Raw genomic sequence first — 21469 nt, 5'->3', positions numbered from 1 at the left:
CACAGGCTGAGCTTCCTGTCACAGCCGGCGCCGACCTGAAAGCAAAAAAAAAAAAAAAACACATGCACACAGCGGCGAGAGAGCGCCCACTTCCTCCCACAGCGCTATAGGCAAAAATTTATAGTTGCCTAATGACACAGACGCCCCTGCAATAATGCATACTTTAAGTTGACTCACATTATGCCTAAAGAGAGTGAAATGTTCTGACACTGCTTGATCTCTATTATGATTACGTATTGCAGATTTGTGCGATGCCAGTCTATCCTTTAATCTTTGGGTCGTTTAACGGACATAACATTTGCCACAAGGGCATTTAAGTAGATAGACTACCCAACTGGAGTCGCACAAATATCTGCCACGTATCTTGTAACTCTTTACACTATTAGGATGTGTAAAAGTGTCTCCCCGAATAAGACTGTTGCAGATGTGACAATTGAGGCAAGGAAAAGTGCCACAACGTCCCCTGTGTGTAACTTTATTTGCAACGTCCGAGTGTACTAATTTACTACGATGTGAGGGGGGTCTCTTGTAACAGAACATTGGGGGCCGTTTAAATTCAGGTATATATGGCAATGAATCGCCTAAAATACTCCAATTACGTTTAATGCATTTTTCAATCTGGCGACTGACAGTGTTATAGGTAGAAACCAACTAATAAAACAGGATTTACCCTAAGAGGCGATGCGGACTTCTACTTGGCCTGTATACTTGAAACTCTGCGGTATCCGGAGACAAGTCCTGCATACCTCACCCCCTTCACATAGGGTGGCGTGCCAGAAGAGTGCGATTGGCTCTTTCTTGAATTCTGCTTGTCTATTGATACCTACCAAGTTTTCACCATGGCAACAAGTGAACATAATAAAGAAGATAATGTCTTCACATATACACATGAGCAGATTGATAAAATCCTGTCTTTAGCGGATGGTGGATCGAATATTTTGAACAAGATTGACATTAAGCTTATCAAACGAGATCTTGAAGCCTCTAGAAAAACATGGACCTCACTGAATTTACATGCAAAGATCTTGGCGGAATACCACCAGACAGGAATCATTCCTCGTTGAAATCGATCTCAAGTAGCACCTTTTCTATTTTCTGATGAAACAGACTTTTCCTCAATTTGGGCCAACATTTGGAATAAAGCCTCCTTTGACTCAATGGTGCATATGATAGCAAGGATACACCAAGAACTACCAAGATTGGAGATTAAAATCAGTTGTTTGGAAAGTGACCTTAAAGGGGCTCTCTCAGATGGGGAATTTCAACAATACCTGGAGAGCTTGGAGTCCAAGATAAAGAATTTTTCTGATGGCCTAGAGGAAATGAAGAGATCTAAGTACAAACAGGATCAGAATGACTATCTACATGGCTATGTTTACAGCTGGCAAAAGCGTGTCCCGGGAGGGAGAAAAACCTTCAATAATTACCCACCTAAGGGGAGGGGACGCATACCTAGAAAGGTTGGCAACAAACAGAAGAACACAAGTAACAGCTCTGGTGATGAGAGCTCTATGGCCGGTGGATCCACATCTGATTTTATTGTCTTCACGAGATCCGACGCCCGAAAGAAGAAGGGGAGAGGCAGACGTGGTGGCAGGAAGCACAAACGCAGGAACCTCAAAACAAAGGAGTCCGATCCAATTGAGGAAACGATAAATGAAGTGTTGCTTGTTGTTAATATTTCATCCTACACCTTAACCAATGTTGCAAAACAGGTTCTTGAATATGGATTGTCCTTTTGTCCAACTCATGGTCCAGATTTTTATTCCTTGGACATTGAACTTAATCGTTTTTTTCGAACCCTGAAACTAAAAAATTTTTCTGGGACTCCCCGATCGGATACCATTTTTAGGTTCACAGCACCCTCTAATGATAATAGCTTGTCTTTGAAAGAAGTCGGCCTTCGTAATAAAAGTGCATTCACACCGAATAGTCACCCTGCAATTGATTTGTTTATTAAACGGGTGACTAATGATTTGAAGAGAGTAGAGAGATCAACTAAGATGGGTGAATATTTTGTTAACCATAATTTAACTTCAGATGAGAGAAAGGCCCTTAGGAGTTTAGAAACTAACTCTGAGATTATCATTCGTCCAGCGGATAAGGGGGGAGCAGTGGTCATTATGGATAGGGTGTATTATATTAAAGAAATTACAGATCAATTATCTAATCAAGATGTTTATAAGAAATTGGATGGTAATCCAATTATGTTAATTATGGAGAAAGTTTAGAGTCTGGTGAATGGAGCCTTGAATAATGGCCTCATTGGTGATGATGTCTCTCCTTTTCTGATTAATCGGCATCCATCCACTCCTTTGTTATATACTTTGCCCAAGATCCATAAGAACCCTCTGCTCCCCCCTGGTCATCCGATTGTGGCCGCAACAGATTCTGTTTTTTCCCCTATGGCGAGATTTTTAGATCACATTCTTCAGCCTTTTGTGAGTTGTCTACCGTCCTATGTAAGAGAAACGGGTCATTTTTTAAGTGAGATCAATAAATTTGACGGTGTTGGGGATGATTGGCTGCTTGTCACACTTGATGTTGAGAGCCTCTACACCTCCATCCCTCATGATGGGGGTGTAGAGGCGATAACGCATTATTTGTTTGCCTATTCTGATTATGATGATACCCAGAGATCATTCTTGGTGAGTATGTTGAATATCATCCTGAGGGAGAATTATTTTCTTTTTAATGACAACTTCTTTTTACAATGCAGGGGTACAGCCATGGGGTCGAGTGTGGCCCCCGTGTATGCTAATCTTTACATGGGCCTCTATGAAGAGGCCTTTGTGTACACTTCCCCACTGTTTTCTCGATATGCGCGATGTTGGTTTCGCTATATCGATGTTTTCTGTTTGTGGGCGGGGCCACACTCGACCCTATTGGAATTTATTGGCTCACTGCATGAGAGGTGTCGTGAAATTAGATTGACAACCAACTTTGATCTCAATGGCATCGCATACTTGGATACTATGGTTAGTAAAATAGATGGAAGATTGGTGACTGACTTATATAGAAAACAAACGGATCGTAATGCGATTTTACATTTCAGCAGCTTCCATCCCAAACACATGGTCAATAATATCCCTGGAGGACAGTTCCAAAGGATTAATAGAATTGTCAGTGAGAAAGACAAACAGGACATAAGACTTACGGAGATGGTGGGAAGGTTTAGACAGAGGGGTTACCCTGATAGGGTTCTTAAAGAACAGCTTTCCAAAAAAAAACAGAAATAAAAATTCTAAAACTGACAGGGTTATGTTGGTTTTCTACCTATAACACTGTCAGTCGCCAGATTGAAAAATGCATTCAACGTAATTGGAGTATTTTAGGCGATTCATTGCCATATATACCTGAATTTAAACGGCCCCCAATGTTCTGTTACAAGAGACCCCCCTCACTCCGTAGTAAATGAGTACACTCGGACGTTGCAAATAAGGTTATACACAGGGGACGTTGTGGCACTTTTCCTTGCCTCAATTGTCACATCTGCAACAGTCTTATTCGGGGAGACACTTTTACACATCCTAATAGTGGAATGAGTTACAAGATACGTGGCAGATATTCGTGCGACTGCAGTTGGGTAGTCTATCTACTTAAATGCCCTTGTGGCAAATGTTATGTCGGTCAAACGACCCAAAGATTAAAGGATAGACTGGCGTCGCACAAATCTGCAATACATAATCATAATAGAGATCAAGCAGTGTCAGAACATTTCACTCTCTTTAGGCATAATGTGAGTCAACTTAAAGTATGCATTATTGATAGTGTTCCTTTAGATAAAAGAGGGGGGGATCGATTGTCTAAATTATTGAAAGTTGAATCTAAATGGATCAGGGAGTTGGATACGATCAATTCTGGTTTAAATAGGGACTATGATTTACGCTTGGACTGGTAATTGGTCCGCTCATGTTGTATATATGCTTTTCTAGTTCACTAGGGTTTCTTAGTTATATTGGTTTTTTTAGAGTACAATAATCACTAATGTTATTGTGAGTGTCCTTTTGGCAATATTTGACCGGGTTTTTGTTAGTTTTTTGTTTATTTTTCATGATTTAATTGGAATCTTGCTGGATGGGCTATTAGATATCACATCCGGCTTGAACCAGTAATCATTGGTCGGCTTTTTTTGTTTACAATGTGACGCTCGTCCTCCCCTTTGGGGTGGCGATTCTTTGCTTGGGGGATGACGGGCGTCTTTCCTGCCTTGTTATTGGTCGGCGTTTTTTTACGCATGTCATTGCGGCCACAAGGCCGCATTGACATTACGAGATGAGGTGCGTCATTTGACGCTCCCTCTTATGATTGGTCGGCGGCTATTGTATGGTCCTATTGGTTGGCACGTTCTATGCGGCCATTAGGCCGCATTGATATTATGCGCGTCATTTGACGCCTTCTTTTTTGATTGGCCGGCGCTAGTGGGAGCGACCTATGATCGTACTTATGGTTATGACGGCGAGGGGCGAAGCCCTCCTATTGGATGGCTGTTGCGTATCTTTGTTTACAAGCCGACGGTGAATAATTTAGTCTATTTGTATGCGATCTATTGCCAGAGGGATATCTCGATGAGTGGGGACATCTGATGCAGGTATATCTGACCTTTACTAGATAAGAACAAGATTTATATTTAATATATTTAGTGTGTATTTAATATATACTGGGGATCTATGAGCCTATGGATTTACATAGGGAGGTGGAGTTTTATATTTAAATAAGTAGTTCCCCATCAGGTCCTCTTCTTGGGATGTTCAATCTGATTGACTACTCTGCTGTATATATATGTGTTCTGTGTGAATATGTATTTAGAACCTGGCAACATGAAGAAGGGCAGGAGCCCGAAACAGCGGACTGTCTTGCCTGGTGGTTCTTTTTAATGTGTTTGTCTTTTTGATACTAATAAAACAGGATTTACCCTAAGAGGCGGTGCGGACTTCTACTTGGCCTGTAGGGTTTGTATTTGGAGCAGGTCTTATTCTCAGAGAACATTTATTGTTGAATCTGCTAATGCCATGGAATTTTTTTAAAATAAGTTCCTTCTTATGTGTTGAACTATGAAATGTATGTTTGGACTCAGAGATTTAAGCACTCTGGTTTATGGCAGGCAACGTGTACATTAGGTCATTTACTGTAGTTGCAAAGTTTCTTTCAAAGTGACAACTTACATATCTTTATGAATCTTTATGTATATAATTACAAATTTACATATGTATCAACCTAATTAATGTAAATAGATAGCAAGGTAGGTCATTTAAAGGGTTAAGGTTATAGTTATCCATTATTTAAACTGTTAACACTAGACTATGATAAAATATGTTGATATGAATAGGCTTTGGCAAAGAAAAGGTTACATTTAGGGCTATCAAGGGGTAGACCTTAGTAAGGGAATAAGGTTAGAGTTAATGAGCAAAGGCAATCAAAGCTAGAGCTATTGAGGTGTATGGCTATGAAATAAAGGGTTAAGGCTCTCCAGGATAGCATCTAGTAAGTGTTTAATGCTATGGCTTTCAAGATAAGGCTGTCAAGGGCTTAGTTAGGAGTTAAGGTTACAGCTATCGAGGTTATCAGTTAATGTAGTGTTATGATTAATATTAAGCACAGGAAGGGAGGGCGGTTACAGTTAAGGCCCCTCACACATGTCGCGTCTCTTCGCGTCACAGTACTCTCCTTCTGCTGCTCCCGACCACAGCTCCTTGCAGTGGCTATTAGTCTCTATCAGACTGGCCACAGTACCCACAGTGCAATGCGATATGAAGGAAGCCCTTCCGACGGCGCAGAGGCGACATAAACTCTGCATTGCATTGGCATGCTCTATGAGCGGTATCTCTGGGCATGAGGTGTGGTCCAGTGTTAGACGAAGAGCAGAAATACAGACATCAAACAAACCCTAAACCTACAGAACTGTACAGTTCTGATACAGTTATAACGCCTGAAGAAGAAGAAACTTAACGTTTCAAAAGCTTGCAATAAACCATGTACAGTTATTCATTAAAGGTATCACCGGAATCAACGTTTGTTGGTTTGATGTCTGCATTACCACTCAACATGCAATTGCACTGGATTGAATGCAATAGCAGTGCGGCACGCATGCACTGATCATTAAAAATTCAGTGACGCCTGTCCAGCAGAGAGCATGGCATTGAGCAGGGAGTGGAGCTACACAAATCACCCTGTTGGTGCAATTTGTTGCAGGGTGATTTCAACACGAAGTGGTGCGGTGCGATCGTCTCGCGGCCGGTTCTCCTGCCCCAGGATAATCTCACCACACCATGCAATTCACTTTTTCACTTGGGTTTTCTCCTCGGAGATATTTTTACAACGTGTCATAAAATGCCTTTTATGCCACCAGCAACCAAAAAATAGTCAAAATAATGTTGACAGTAATTTTACACCAACTTTTGGGTAATTTTTTAATTGTAAAATGTTGAAAAATTTGTTTGAAGACAAGCTGAAAAGTATCTCCTAGGAGATAACTCAGGTGAAAAAGTTAATTGCATATGGGCCCCTGTGTGAAATTAGCCTTAAGGATTGCCCGAAAGTTAGAAAAAGGTAGGTCTAAAGTTTGCAGTAAGGGCAAGTGAGGCAAACAGGCAAGATGCTGGCAAACAGGCAACAAGTACTGGACTTTACAGTTTTACTGAATCTCTTGAAAGGTCTCTTGAAAACGCAAAGCTCCCAGTAAAATCAAACCACACAGTACCTAATAACCAAAGGTTGAAATCCCTGGACCCAAACATAATGTACAATTCTGGCACCAAAGATGAATCTGAATGTGCTGTTGGGTTTACTTTGATGATGTTTTATGTTGTTTATAACTTTAAAACCTCCTGTCTGTATGGGATACAGCTTGTCTATTTTTCTTGGTGTTCTCACAAACATAATATTAGCAATGTAGTCATCTATTTGTTGTTGATTTGACAGGCTGCATTTTGGGAACAAAATGTTATGTTCAGAAAAAAAAGCTAAGGAAAACAGAGCAAAAGTAAATATATATATATATATATATATATATATATATATATATATATATATATATATATATAACAAAAAAAACTTGATTTGTTAGGCTGTACAATGCTCTAAGAGGCCTCCAGAATAGGCTTTCTTAACAAAATGTTTCCATGACTGGAATCAAAGAAACCTGAAGCGTGAGGAGTATACAGGAGGCATTGAATGGCCACTTGATTATACTTTTACAATGCTGAGTGAATTTTGTAAATGCTGTTTGCTAAGTTGCTATGGCGATCCTTTACCTTTAGCATTTTCTGAATCACTAACTAGAAAGCAAATTGGGTGTTTTGAATACGCTCTCTGCATCCTTGTTCCAAGAATGCCAAAGATTAGTATGGCAGAGAAGAAATAGAAAGTAAAGATAGCAACCTCACTTTTATTGTTTATCCATCATCCACACTTGTGTGAGGCAATATAATACTGTATGTAACATGATTTTCCTATTAAACTTACCTGAGTGGAGGCCGATACGTATCCTGACTGGGACATCAGGCATATGTCTCATTTTGAAAGTTCCTACAGAGCTGAGGATATCCAGGGACATGTTAGAAATTTCTGCTGCATGCCTGTTCCCATTCCTCTTTGGAAGGCCTGATGCGACCATATAGGCATCTCCTATTGTCTCTACCTGTCATCAAATATGAAATTGTAACCTGATGTGATTTAAATTGTCTATATATTAATCTTTAAAACAGGAAAACAAGATTGTTTCATTGAGTCAATATAAGTGGAAAATCCTCCTAGCATGCATTGCAAATCTCCACTGATACAGGAAGTCATGGCAGGAAATGAAAGCCTGCAGGTATGGAACAAACTATCTGGAAGCTGTATTAATTAATCAGCCGACAGCTAATTGGTTGGCAGTCTGTGGCTTTCTTTTGCTAGGATGGCTTATTCCCAGGTAAGAAGAGATCTGATAGGAGAATTTTGCTCTTGGCTACTGCTGAATGTTTGCTACTATTCAGTAGTCAGTTCTTCTATTGCTTACTGCAACTTCCACACATGGGATCAACTTTTATGACACATAAAATATGGCGAAAGAACAAAATATAATTTTAAAGTATTTAGTTGTAGCCATTGCTAGACAAATCCTACAGAGCTACTGTCACAGGAGCCCTAGTGGCTGACCGCACTTAGCCTTCTAAACGGTGCCAGCGCACAGATCGTGCGAACTCTGGTCGCAGTCAATGCGCAGGAACCGTTAAGAATTAGCCGCAGACAACTCAGAAGGGAGCCTGTGAGACACGGGTGATTACAACTTCACCCACTGGTTCAGAGTAAACTGCCACCACCGCGGTTACCATGGGACCGTGGAGCCCACTAACTGACTGACTAGTCCTGCGAATAAAATGGTTAAACACACGGTATTCTGTCTAGCCAACAACAAACAAACAGTAGCGTATCTTCAGAGACCCGGGATCAGTTCTGTGTGTGCTGATAAGCAGGGTAGCGGACAGTGAATGACTTGGAGAAAGTCGTTTATTCACACAATATAAATAATTAATATATACAGACAATTATTAAAAACAACAATTATTAAAACAGTAATAGCCAGTATAAAAAATAAAAGAAGGGAGAAAAATACTTAGTTCCTGGAAAGATGTCCTTTTTGTGGGAAAAACAGAGTTCTGGGTTTCAATCAAAGTTCAGAGTTCAGACCAGGTGGATGCCAGCATATCCTCAAGCTGGCACCGATGAGTTCAAGATGTTTTCAGGGTGGAGGACACTGAGTTTGGGTCCTCTGCCATTCTTATGCCCCTGATCCAGTAGGAGGGAGTGAGGGCGGGGAGCCACACACCCCCTTAGAAGATGAGATGAGCCCTCCCCTTGTCCTGGGGACCAGAAATCATATCTACCCATATATGGGCTCTATCTCACAGAACCGTACAGGTCAGGGCAGATTCATTAACATTTTCAGGTCTGTCTCGATTTACCCAGCGCCCTAATACCAGACATGAGGGGTGGGACCCCTGTGGTATCATCAGGGCACTTTCAAACTGCCTAACTGGCAGTCTTTACCTCAGAATGTTCTGAAACTTCCTCAGAACCAGCACCGGGACTCATGCTACACTTCTTCCACGTTTGGCGAAGCTGCCATCTCAGGAACCCCAGAAATATGACAGATCTGGGAAGTTATGAACTATGCTATGAGACTCAGGTTATTCAGGATGTGTTCTAGCTGCTAACAGCTGACTTCCCTTTGATCTTTACCAGGGAGCAATTTGTCAAGACCTCCCGGGGATTCGTAGCCTGCCTGGCTGCACCTAGGCATCCTTATCACCCTTTGGTTAATTAACATCTACATGAGATCAGCTAGGTGTCACCTGGTTCCCAGAACAGAAAGGGGAATTGTGCCTTCCACAGGGAAGATGTCCAAGCTAATTAACACCTCCCCCCCAGGCTTCCACTCAGCTAAGACAGATCCCCCAACTGTTCCTAGGCAGAGGGATACTACACATCAAATATTGGTTCTATTGATCTGAAGCGCATTCGATGCAGGGAATTGAGTGCGATCGCTTTTTCTTCACGGGCGGTTCCAGGATGCGCCTGCGGCCCCGCAACCGTCCGTGACAGCCCTCCCCCTTGTCTGCGGCTTAGCCACACATCCGCAAGATGTGTGGCGGCGCCGCTAACCTGGCTGACGGGCCTCGAGTTGCCGGTACGGCGGGAAAACCTATTGGAGCCTGTGGCTCGGTTCCCCTGGACCGGTCGCGGTCTGCTACCCTCAGGGTTGACCCGACATGGACCGTTCTGGACAGGGCGTTTGCGCCACTGCAGTCGGACGTGGTGTCTGCCGGGACTGCTGACAACGGGCAGTGGGTTGGTTAGGTCAACAGCCAGCCCACGCAGGGTTCCCCTGCTAAGTGGCTGTGGACCTAAGGGAACCCCGCGGGAATCCCTGGACCTTCCCAGCTCCTGACAGACGGCACATGCCCTGCAGTAGTTTGCTACATCCCTGTTCATCCGGGGCCAATAAAACTGGTTCCGAATACCGGCAAGTGTCTTGCGGACACCCGAGTGCCCTGTCAGAGGATTACCATGTGTGAATTTCAGCACATGTCCCCTGAACGCACTCGGGACCACAAGCCATTTGGTATTCGCGTGGGATCTACCTGCAGGGGGCTGTACAGACTCACTGTACAGTCTCCCACCTTCCCAGTACACCTTGAAAGCGGCCCCGTCTGCGAGGGGCTCAGCGGCTTGCTGCCTGAGCACCTCCAGGCTTGGGTCACTTTGTAGTGCGGCTGAGAATACGGCGCTGTCAGTTTCAGCCAACTGGCTCATGTCACGTGAGGCCAGCGGCTGAAAGGTCTCATCCCTGCGGTCAGAGGAGGGGGAGGAGGCCGGAAACCCCCTCCACCTGTTCTGAGCTCGGGTTCGGAGCAGTGCAGCTGCGCGGTACTGCTAGCACAGGTACACTGTCAGAATGGCACAGACGGACATTACTCAAATCATCATTGCATGCAGTAATGACATTGACAGGTATAGACATTTTTTCATTACAGACCGGTTGTACAGTAAACTCAGGTACAGTTACAGCATCATCACAACAGACAGTCTGTACATCAAACTCAGGTGCCTTTGAAGCAGGCACTATTGAACCGGGTACCCTTGAACTGGGCACATTCAACCCACCTCCCCCTGGTGCTCCCCCAAGTGTATAAAGTACCTGGTGGTGGGTGGAGAGTCCGTCTCCTTCCGTGAGTGACAAGGCGGTCGTGGCAGGTTCATAGTAGGACACAAGCTTGCCCAAATCAGTCCCAAGCAACACAGGGACTGGGAGATCCTTCATAACCCCAACAACCCTTTCTTGGATTCCTAATCCCCAATCCAGCTTCACTGTCGCGTGGGCTATGTGAAAAAGGGTGCCCTCTACTCCAGTAAGGGTAAGGGATCGGCTGGAGCTGATGCTCTCCTTTGGCACAAGGGGTGAGTGAACTAACGTGATGTCAGCTCCGGTGTCTCGGAATCCGGTGACAACTTTGCCGTTCACTCTCACAAGTTGCTGCTGGTCGGTTCGGTCGCGGATTTCTTTTCCGCGGGCAAACAGGACAAAATCTGATGATCCAGGCTGTGGTTCGCTGGCGGGTTGCCTCTGCTGTGGGTGAGGTGCAGGTGATGCAGATGATCCAGGTGCTGGTGGTGTCTGTCTCCGCTCCGGACAGTCGAATTTCATGTGTCCGGGCTGGCGGCAGTAGTGACAGGTGACCTCTCCAGGCGCTGCAGACCTGGATGCAGAAGCTGTGCTGGATGGCCTCTGTGGCTGACGGCTCACAGGGGCAGGAGGGTCTGCCGAGGTATTGGGCTGACCTCCTCTCCAGCTGGATGGTGCTGTTCTGCGTGCATCAGACACCCGGGTAGTTGCAAAGGTCTCCGCGAGGTCTGCAGCGACAGTTGCTGACGCAGGCTTGCGCTCCAACACAAACTACCGTACATCAGCCGGGCAAATGTTCAGAAATTGTTCCAGGACTATCAAGTCCTCCAGGACATCATAAGACCCTTTGGTGAGGCCTAGAGTCCACTGGCGGAGTGTGGTGAGCAAGCTGCTGACCACATCTCGGTACGAATCAGAAGACTTTTTCTGCCAGGCCCTGAACTTTTTGCGATAGGCTTCTGGCGTCAGCTGGTACTTAGTAATGATAGCGTCTTTTATAGCAGCATAATCATTATCCTTCTCCGCAGGCAATTCTGCGAAGGCATCAAGCGCTTTGTAGCGCAGCAAAGGTGTCAGATGTCTGGCCCACTGGTCTTGGGACAGACGATACTGACGGCATGCTTTTTCAAAAGACCGCAAAAACAAGCCAATGTCTGTGTCTTTTTCAATATTAGCAAATTTAAATTTTGCACTTACGGGTGCTGCAGCTCCTTCAGCAGGGAGGCTGGGCGGTGAACTCCGGCTGGCCTGTTGAACCTTTGCCATGTTGAGCTCATGCTGTCGTCTCTCCCGCGCCTCTGCGGCATCCCTCTCCGCGTGGCGTTCAGCAGCAGCAGCAGCAGCTTTGCGTTCTGCAGATTGGCGCTCCCGTTCCTCTCGTGCCTCTCGCTTTTGCTCCGCCATGTACTGCAGGTACTTGTCCAGGTCAGTCTTCATCAGCTTTTGTAATGCCTGCTGCATTACCGGGTCAGCACCCATGGACAGTCCAGTACTGGCCGGTTCCAGGCGAGTACTTTCAGAAACTCTGGGATTGGGGTCCATACTGACAGTCTCTGGCGTAACTGTTGCAACAGGGCCCGCAGGATGCTCAACCTCTGTACGCCTAGGATCTTCAGCCTCTGATTCCCCTCGATTGTCAGATGGGCTGGTATCCACCTCAGCGGACACTCCCGGCTCCCGCAGTTGCTGGGTATCCCATCTGGACAAGTCTGCTATCAGGTCCTGTTGTTTCCTGCGGCCGACGTCAATGCCTCTCGCTTGGCAAAGATTTTGCAGGTCCGACAGGCACATGTTCTGGTAAATCCCGGACATTTCCATGCCAAATAAAATAAAACTTTTGGGGAGGGGTACTGGCTACACAGTCTCTCTGTATATATAAAAAATATATTGCCTTCCAGCTACACCAACGAATTAGTTCGTTTCTCGATAGCACTAGCGCTATCTTAGATACTTTCAGCACAACACAGATCCCACCACTGCCACCACTGTCACAGGAGCCCTAGAGGCTGACCGCACTTAGCCTTCTAAACGGTGCCAGCGCACAGATCGTGCGAACTCTGGTCGCAGTCAATGCGCAGGAACCGTTAAGAATTAGCCGCAGACAACTCAGAAGGGAGCCTGTGAGACACGGGTGATTACAACTTCACCCACTGGTTCAGAGTAAACTGCCACCACCGCGGTTACCATGGGACCATGGAGCCCACTAACTGACTGACTAGTCCTGCGAATAAAACGGTTAAACACACGGTATTCTGTCTAGCCAACAACAAACAAACAGTAGCGTATCTTCAGAGGCCCGGGATCAGTTCTGTGTGTGCTGATAAGCAGGGTAGCGGACAGTGAATGACTTGGAGAAAGTCGTTTATTCACACAATATAAATAATTAATATATACAGACAATTATTAAAAACAACAATTATTAAAACAGTAATAGCCAGTATAAAAAATAAAAGAAGGGAGAAAAATACTTAGTTCCTGGAAAGATGTCCTTTTTGTGGGAAAAACAGAGTTCTGGGTTTCAATCAAAGTTCAGAGTTCAGACCAGGTGGATGCCAGCATATCCTCAAGCTGGCACCGATGAGTTCAAGATGTTTTCAAGGTGGAGGACACTGAGTTTGGGTCCTCTGCCATTCTTATGCCCCTGATCCAGTAGGAGGGAGTGAGGGCGGGGAGCCACACACCCCCTTAGAAGATGAGATGAGCCCTCCCCTTGTCCTGGGGACCAGAAATCATATCTACCCATATATGGGCTCTATCTCACAGAACCGTACAGGTCAGGGCAGATTCATTAACATTTTCAGGTCTGTCTCGATTTACCCAGCGCCCTGATACCAGACATGAGGGGTGGGACCCCTGTGGTATCATCAGGGCACTTTTTAAACTGCCTAACTGGCAGTCTTTACCTCAGAATGTTCTGAAACTTCCTCAGAACCAGCACCGGGACTCATGCTACACTTCTTCCACGTTTGGCGAAGCTGCCATTTCAGGAACCCCAGAAATATGACAGATCTGGGAAGTTACGGATTATGCTATGAGACTCAGGTTATTCAGGATGTGTTCTAGCTGCTAACAGCTGACTTCCCTTTGATCTTTACCAGGGAGCAATTTGTCAAGACCTCCCGGGGATTCGTAGCCTGCCTGGCTGCACCTAGGCATCCTTATCACCCTTTGGTTAATTAACATCTACATGAGATCAGCTAGGTGTCACCTGGTTCCCAGAACAGAAAGGGGAATTGTGCCTTCCACAGGGAAGATGTCCAAGCTAATTAACACCTCCCCCCCAGGCTTCCACTCAGCTAAGACAGATCCCCCCGCTGTTCCTAGGCAGAGGGATACTACACATCAAATCTTGGTTCTATTGATATGAAGCGCATTCGATGCAGGGAATTGAGTGCGATCGATTTTTCTTCACGGGCGGTTCCAGGACGCGCCTGCGGCCCCGCAACCGTCCGTGACAGCTACCCTTTGCCTCTTTAAATTCCAGTGACTTCAGTACTTTTCATAGAGTTCTCCCCATTCACAATGGGAGGTATACCCATTATTCCGGTGATCCTCCATCATTCCTAAAATATCCCAAGCCCTGTCTCATAATGCCTTAGCCGTAACCTCATTCCCTGGCTTGTCTAAACCTAACACACCTAAATTACCACTTCCCCATGTGCTTAACCTTAAAGAGACTCCGTAACAAAAATTGCATCCTGTTTTTTATCATCCTACAAGTTCCAAAAGCTATTCTAATGTGTTCTGGCTTACTGCAGCACTTTATACTATCACTGTCTCTGTAATAAATCAATGTATCTTTCCCCTGTCAGACTTGTCGGCCTGTGTCTGGAAGGCTGCCAAGTTCTTCAGTGTTGTGGTTCTGCTATGAACTCCCCCTTCCAGGCCCCTCTGTGGCACACTGCCTGTGTATTATTTAGATTAGGGCAGCTTCTCTCTTCTCTCTTATCTTTTACAAGCTGGATAAATCGTCCTCTGAGCTGGCTGGGCTTTCACATACTGAGGAAATTCAGACAAGGGCAAAGCTGTTTGCAGGAAGAAAAGAGCAGCCTGAAACTTCAGTGCATGAGAACTGCAGGGGGAAAGAAACACACAAATGATCTCTTGAGATTCAAAAGGAAGGGTGTACACAGCCTGCTTGTGTATGGATGTATTTTCTATGTGTGGACATACTGTACATCAACCTACTTCCTGTTTTGGTGGCCATTTTGTTTGTTTATAAACAAACTTTTTAAAACTGTTTTTAACCACTTTTAATGCGGCGGGGAGCGGCGAAATTGTGACAGAGGGTAATAGGAGATGTCCCCTAACGCACTGGTATGTTTACTTTTGTGCGATTTTAACAATACAGATTCTCTTTAAAGAGAATCTGTACTGTAAAATTCTTGCAATAAAAAGCATACCATTCTATTCATTATGTTCTCCTGGGCCCCTCTGTGCTGTTTCTGACACTCCCTGCTGCAATCCTGGCTTGTAATTGCCAGTTTTAGGCAGTGTTTACAAACAAAAGACATAGCAAGTGATAGGCTGAGAGTAGCTCAGTGTGTGAGTCATACAGAGTGTGCAGGGGGCATGGAGAGGGTGTATATAGCTTCTATCCAATCACAAGCAGCACAGCACATTCCTGCCTGACTGCCTGAGCCCGACAGACCCGACAGAGGAGAGAAGACTAGATCATATAACAGAGATAACACAGCCACTGTGCAACTAGGAAAGGCTGCAGTAAGACAGAGCACATTAGAACAGCTATAGGAACTTATAGGATAGAAGAAATAAGGCTCAAAATTTTGTTACAGAGTCTCTTTAAGGCTTATCCATACACTTTGCCCCAGTAGATGCTGTAAGTAAAGCAGATGTTACCTGCAATAACCATGATATGTCTTTTTACAGTATGAATGCGCAGAGTGAGAAGCAGACAACTGGAAGATGCACAGGACTGCAACTCACACCATTCCTGAATATGTTTACACATCCAAAGTAAATTCATTCATGTACTATATTTATCAATCAGAAGACTTCATTGCTACAGATGGAAACATTACATAAATATCTTTGTAATGTGACAAAGAAGATAGAGCTCACCTTATACACATCATGATTTCCAATGACAGCATCAAATAATGTATAAAGGTCATTGAGAAGATCAACCACCTCAATGGGCTCACTCATGGCTGAAATAGTGGTAAAACCCACTATATCACTGAAATATAAGGTAACCTCATCAAACCCTTCAGGTTCCACTGTGCAGCCCATTTTCAGTGCTTCTGCCACAGATCTGAAAATCAAGAAAAATTAGCTGAAAAAAGGCTGTTTCATAGATTTGAGCATGCTTTTGTTTAAAGAACTGATGCATGGTGTGTCTTCAGAGATGATGGTGGGGAGGGAAGTAATGTTTCAGTTGCTTGTGTTGTCCATAGCTGTAGAGTGCAGATGGAAGATGTATTGAAAGGTAACACCCGAGTGATTGGGTGACACAGATTTTAAATTGTCACCTTGCATCCCAATAAAGCATTTTTAAGTTTAGAGCTCAGTTAAAGTCAAGTAAAGCAAGCAGCCCAGACTGCAGTAGAGGGGAAGCATACTCTTGACTGTATGCTTTACTGTACCCGAAGCAACTTGAGTATAATGTGCGGCACCATTGTCCTGATCTGTTGCGTTGCTTCCCTGCTGTGACAGGAAATGCAATGCAACTGCCACTGCGAAAGTGGCCATAGACGTAATTAATTAAAACTGTCTGAAAAGACAGACTTTCTTTTGCTCACCCTTAAATGTTGAAAACACAAAGAACCTTCAGTTTTAAAGAGGAACTGTAACCAAAGATTGAGCTTCATCCCAATAAGTGGCTGATACCCCCTTTCCCATGAGAAATCTTTACCTTTTCTCGAATAGATCATTAGGGGAGTATGCATGGCTGATATTTTGGTGAAACCCCTCCCACAGTAGGATGTCAGGACCTAGGTCCTCAGTTTCCTGTCTGTGAAGTGTTGCATTGTGGGAAATAGTGTGTTTCAACTGCCAAGCAAGTATTACCTCTGTATATATGTGTATATATATATATATATATATATATATATATATATATATACTGTATATATATATATATATATATATATATATATATATATATATATATATATGTATATATATATATATATATATATACAGTGGTGTGAAAAACTATTTGCCCCCTTCCTGATTTCTTATTCTTTTGCATGTTTGTCACACTTAAATGTTTCTGCTCATCAAAAACCGTTAACTATTAGTCAAAGATAACATAATTGAACACAAAATGCAGTTTTAAATGATGGTTTTTATTATTTAGTGAGAAAAAAACCTCAAAACCTACATGGCCCTGTGTGAAAAAGAAATTGCCCCCTGAACCTAATAACTGGTTGGGAACACTCTTAGCAGCAATAACTGCAATCAAGCGTTTGCGATAACTTGCAACGAGTCTTTAACAGCGCTCTGGAGGAATTTTGGCCCACTCATCTTTGCAGAATTGTTGTAATTCAGCTTTATTTGAGGGTTTTCTAGCATGAACTGCCTTTTTAAGGTCATGCCACAACATCTCAATAGGATTCAGGTCAGGACTTTGTCTAGGCCACTTTAAAGTCTTCATTTTGTTTTTCTTCAGCCATTCAGAGGTGGATTTGCTGGTGTGTTTTGGGTCATTGTCCTGCTGCAGCACCCAAGATCGCTTCAGCTTGAGTTGACGAACAGATGGCCGGACATTCTCCTTCAGGATTTTTTGGTAGACAGTAGAATTCATGGTTCCATCTATCACAGCAAGCCTTCCAGGTCCTGAAGCAGCAAAACAACCCCAGACCATCACACTACCACCACCATATTTTACTGTTGGTATGATGTTCTTTTGCTGAAATGCTGTGTTACTTCTACGCCAGATGTAACGGGACACACACCTTCCAAAAAGTTCAACTTTTGTCTTGTCGGTCCACAAGGTATTTTCCTAAAAGTCTTGCCAATCATTGAGATGTTTTTTTAGCAAAATTGAGACGAGCCTTAATGTTCTTTTTGCTTAAAAGTGGTTTGCGCCTTGGATATCTGCCATGCAGACCGTTTTTGCCCAGTCTCTTTCTTATGGTGGAGTCGTGAACAATGACCTTAATTGAGGCAAGTGAGGCCTGCAGTTCTTTAGATCTTGTCCTGGGGTCTTTTGTGGCCTCTCAGATGAGTTTTCTCTGCGGTCTTGGGGTAATTTTGGTCGGCCAGCCACTCCTGGGAAGGTTCATCACTGTTCCATGTTTTTGCCATTTGTGGATAATGGCTCTCACTGTGGTTCGCTGGAGTCCCAAAGCTTTAGAAATGGCTTTATAACCTTTACCAGATTGATAGATCTCAATTACAGTACTTTGTTCTCATTTGTTCGTGAATTTCTTTGGATCTTCGCATGATGTCTAGCTTTTGAGGTGCTTTTGGTCTACTTCTCTGTGTCAGAAAGCTCCTATTTAAGTGATTTCTTGATTGAAACAGGTGTGGCAGTAATCAGGCCTGGGGGTGACTACAGAAATTGAACTGAGGTGTGATAAACCACAGTTAAGTTATTTTTTAACAAGGGGGGGCAATCACTTTTCACACAGGGCCATGTAGATTTGGAGTTTTTTTTCTCACTAAATAATAAAAACCATAATTTAAAACTGCATTTTGTGTTCAATTATGTTATCTTTGACTAAAAGTTAATGGTTTTTGATGAGCAGAAACATTTAAGTGTGACAAACATGCAAAAGAATAAGAAATCAGGAAGGGGGCAAATAGTTTTTCACACCACTGTATATATATATATATATATATATATATATATATATATATATATATATATATATATATAGGATCTTCTCAAAAAATTTGCATATTGTGATAAAGTTAATTTTTTTTTAATGTACTGATAAACATTAGGCTTTCATATATTTTAGATTCAAATACACACAACTGAAGTAGTGCAAGCCTTTTATTGTTTTAATATTTACAATTTTGGCATACTGCTCATGAAAACCCAAAATTCCTATCTCAAAAAATTAGCATATTCCATCCAAACAATAAAAGAAAAGTGTTTTTAAAACAAAAAAAGTCAACCTTCAAATAATTATGTTCAGTTATGCACTCAATACTTGGTCGGGAATCCTTTTGCAGAAATGACTGCTTCAATGCGGCTTGGCATGGAGGCAAACAGCCTGTGGCACTGCTCAGGTGTTATGGAGGCCCAGGATGCTTCGATAGCGGCCTTAAGCTCATCCAGAGTGTTGGGTCTTGCTTCTCTCAACTTTCTCTTCACAATATCCCACAGATTCTCTATGGGGTTCAGGCCAGGAGAGTTGGCAGGCCAATTGAGCACAGTAATACCATGGTCAGTAAAACATTTACCAGTGGTTTTGGCACTGTGAGCAGGTGCCAGGTCGTGCTGAAAAATGAAATCTTCATCTCCATAAAGCTTTTCAGCAGATGGGAGCATGAACCCACTTTTGAACCAGAAACAGCGGCAGAAGCGCCTGAACTGGGCTACAGAGAAGCAGCACTGGACTGTTGCTCAGTGGTCCAAAGTACTTTTTTTCGGATGAAAGCAATTTTTACATGTCATTGGGAAATCAAGTCTGGAGGAAGACTGGGGAGAGGGAAATGCCAAAATGCCTGAAGTCCAGTGTCAAGTACCCACAGTCAGTGATGGTCTGGGGTGCCATGTCAGCTGCTGGTGTTGGTCCACTGTGTTTTATCAAGGGCAGGGTCAATGCAGCTAGCTATCAGGAGATTTTGGAGCACTTTATTCTTCCATCTGCTGAAAAGCTTTATGGGGATGAAGATTTCATTTTTCAGCACGACCTGGCACCTGCTCACATTGCAAAACCCACTGGTAAATGGTTTACTGACCATGGTATTACTGTGCTCAATTGACCTGCCAACTCTCCTGACCTGAACCCCATAGAGAATCTGTGGGATATTGTGAAGAGAAAGTTAAGAGACGCAAGACCCAACACTCTGGATGAGCTTAAGGCCGCTATCGAAGCATCCTGGGCCTCCATAACACCTGAGCAGTGCCACAGGCTGATTGCCTCCATGCCACGCCGCATTGAAGCAGCCATTTCTGCAAAAGGATTCCTGACCAAGTATTGAGTGCATAACTGAACATAATTATTTGAAGGTTGACTTTTTTGTTTGAAAAACACTTTTCTTTTATTGGTCGGATGAAATATGCTAATTTTTTGAGATAGGAATTTTGGGTTGTCATGAGCTGTATGCCAAAATCATCAATATTAAAACAATAAAAGGCTTGAACTACTTCAGTTGTGTGTATTTGAATCTAAAATATATGAAAGTCTACTGTTTATCAGTACATTACAAAAAATAATGAACTTTATAACAATATGCTATTTTTTGAGAAGATCCTGTATATATATATATATATATATATATATATATATATATATATATATATATATATATATATATATACACATACACATATATAGGGCGTGTGGTTATAGATAATGGCAGTTGGTACTGTCTGTTTTTTTTATGTCTGCCAGTAGTTATGATGATTACTTGCAGGCTGATTGTGGATCAAACAATATGAACAAATTACATGGCGAATATCAATCATTTCTTGATCTCTCTTCTATTTTTTAACTTCACATTTTGCAATGTATTTTTCACTAAAGTTCCTCTTTAAGTCGATATCCGCTTTTTCTGTAATCTTGAAATATGCAGTACTTTATTCACCAGTTACACCTGGTCTGACGTAAACATTTTGCACAAGAAGTTTTAAAAGCCACTTACGGAGGTAACATTTGAGTCAAGAGCTTTTCAGTTTTCTGCTTCTCAATCTCCAGTTCCTCTGTTCTTTCTCGTATTAAATCCTCTAGGTTACTGGAATATTGCTCCAACATGCGCAGCATGGAATCAATTATATTTGTTTTCTTCCCTTTATTGATATTTTTAAACTGCATGTTAAAAAAACACATTGTATCTGTATTAATATGAGCCCACAAAAATTGAATTGTCAACAATTAGAACACATAAAGCTTTAGTTAACCTTCCATTTTTAATACATAGGATAGCAAATTTGCATGAATTAGTAGGAAGATTTGTGCATTGCACATCTGTCATTTTTGCCATAAATATAATGAAATTATTTTGCTGGCTGGATCCTGAAGTTGCTTTTCCTGAGACCACAGAGCAATTTCTTTGGGCACACTAGTGCTGGTCGCTATCTAAACTCCTCCATCTATCCCATCACTACGCATATATGGTAGTTAAGTAACCTGAGAGGTCAGCAAAGCTAAAACGAGCAGGGGCATGACTGGGGCAGGCCCTAGGATGGACTGACCAAACACAACCAGTCTATCAGGTGTGATTAAAAGGTGGAGTGCCTGAGGAGTATCTTCCTCCAGGCATGAAAAGTCAGGAGCGGGACGTTTTTTCCCTCTTTTCAGCTGAATAGGATACAGCAAACTTTCCCACCCACCCTCCCTGTGCGGCACCTGTTAGAAACCCGCAAGTGGCCACTTGGGTGTTGGGAATATCCACTCATTTACGCTAACCCCTTGTTGTATCCTAACAGATTCGTCACAGCAGGAAGCGGGTCCATGACAATGCCGGCCTGGACGACATCGAAACGAGAAGTACACACGGAGCTTAGTGAATGAAATAAGGCATTTTATGCTAGGAGTGCATAGTGCTGGTTATGATACATGAGTGCCAAGAAGGAACATAATGGCAATGGTTTCATGGGTCATTAATCCAGATGGCTTTAGGGTGGGTCATCGACGGGTTAATGGCACCATTTTCGTCACT

The 21469-nt window shown here is 43.2% G+C and overlaps 1 protein-coding gene across 4 annotated transcripts in view; it reads right to left on the bottom strand.

Annotated features, from left to right (window-relative positions):
• GUCY2F (guanylate cyclase 2F, retinal) overlaps positions 1 to 21469 on the bottom strand; it is a 296029-nt gene that overhangs the window by 45772 nt on the left and 228788 nt on the right. For all 4 annotated transcript variants that reach the window (XM_068251134.1, XM_068251132.1, XM_068251135.1 and 1 more), the window contains 3 exons: positions 20453 to 20616; positions 15749 to 15941; positions 7465 to 7639 (listed from right to left, as the gene is read on the bottom strand). In XM_068251134.1, coding sequence (XP_068107235.1) covers positions 7465 to 7639; positions 15749 to 15941; positions 20453 to 20616 — 532 coding nt within the window. The remainder of the gene's footprint in view (positions 1 to 7464; positions 7640 to 15748; positions 15942 to 20452; positions 20617 to 21469) is intronic.

This window comes from Hyperolius riggenbachi, chromosome 8 (assembly GCF_040937935.1).
Source record: "Hyperolius riggenbachi isolate aHypRig1 chromosome 8, aHypRig1.pri, whole genome shotgun sequence".
Lineage (NCBI taxonomy): Eukaryota > Metazoa > Chordata > Amphibia > Anura > Hyperoliidae > Hyperolius > Hyperolius riggenbachi.
This window is presented reverse-complemented; position numbering and strand designations above follow the sequence as displayed.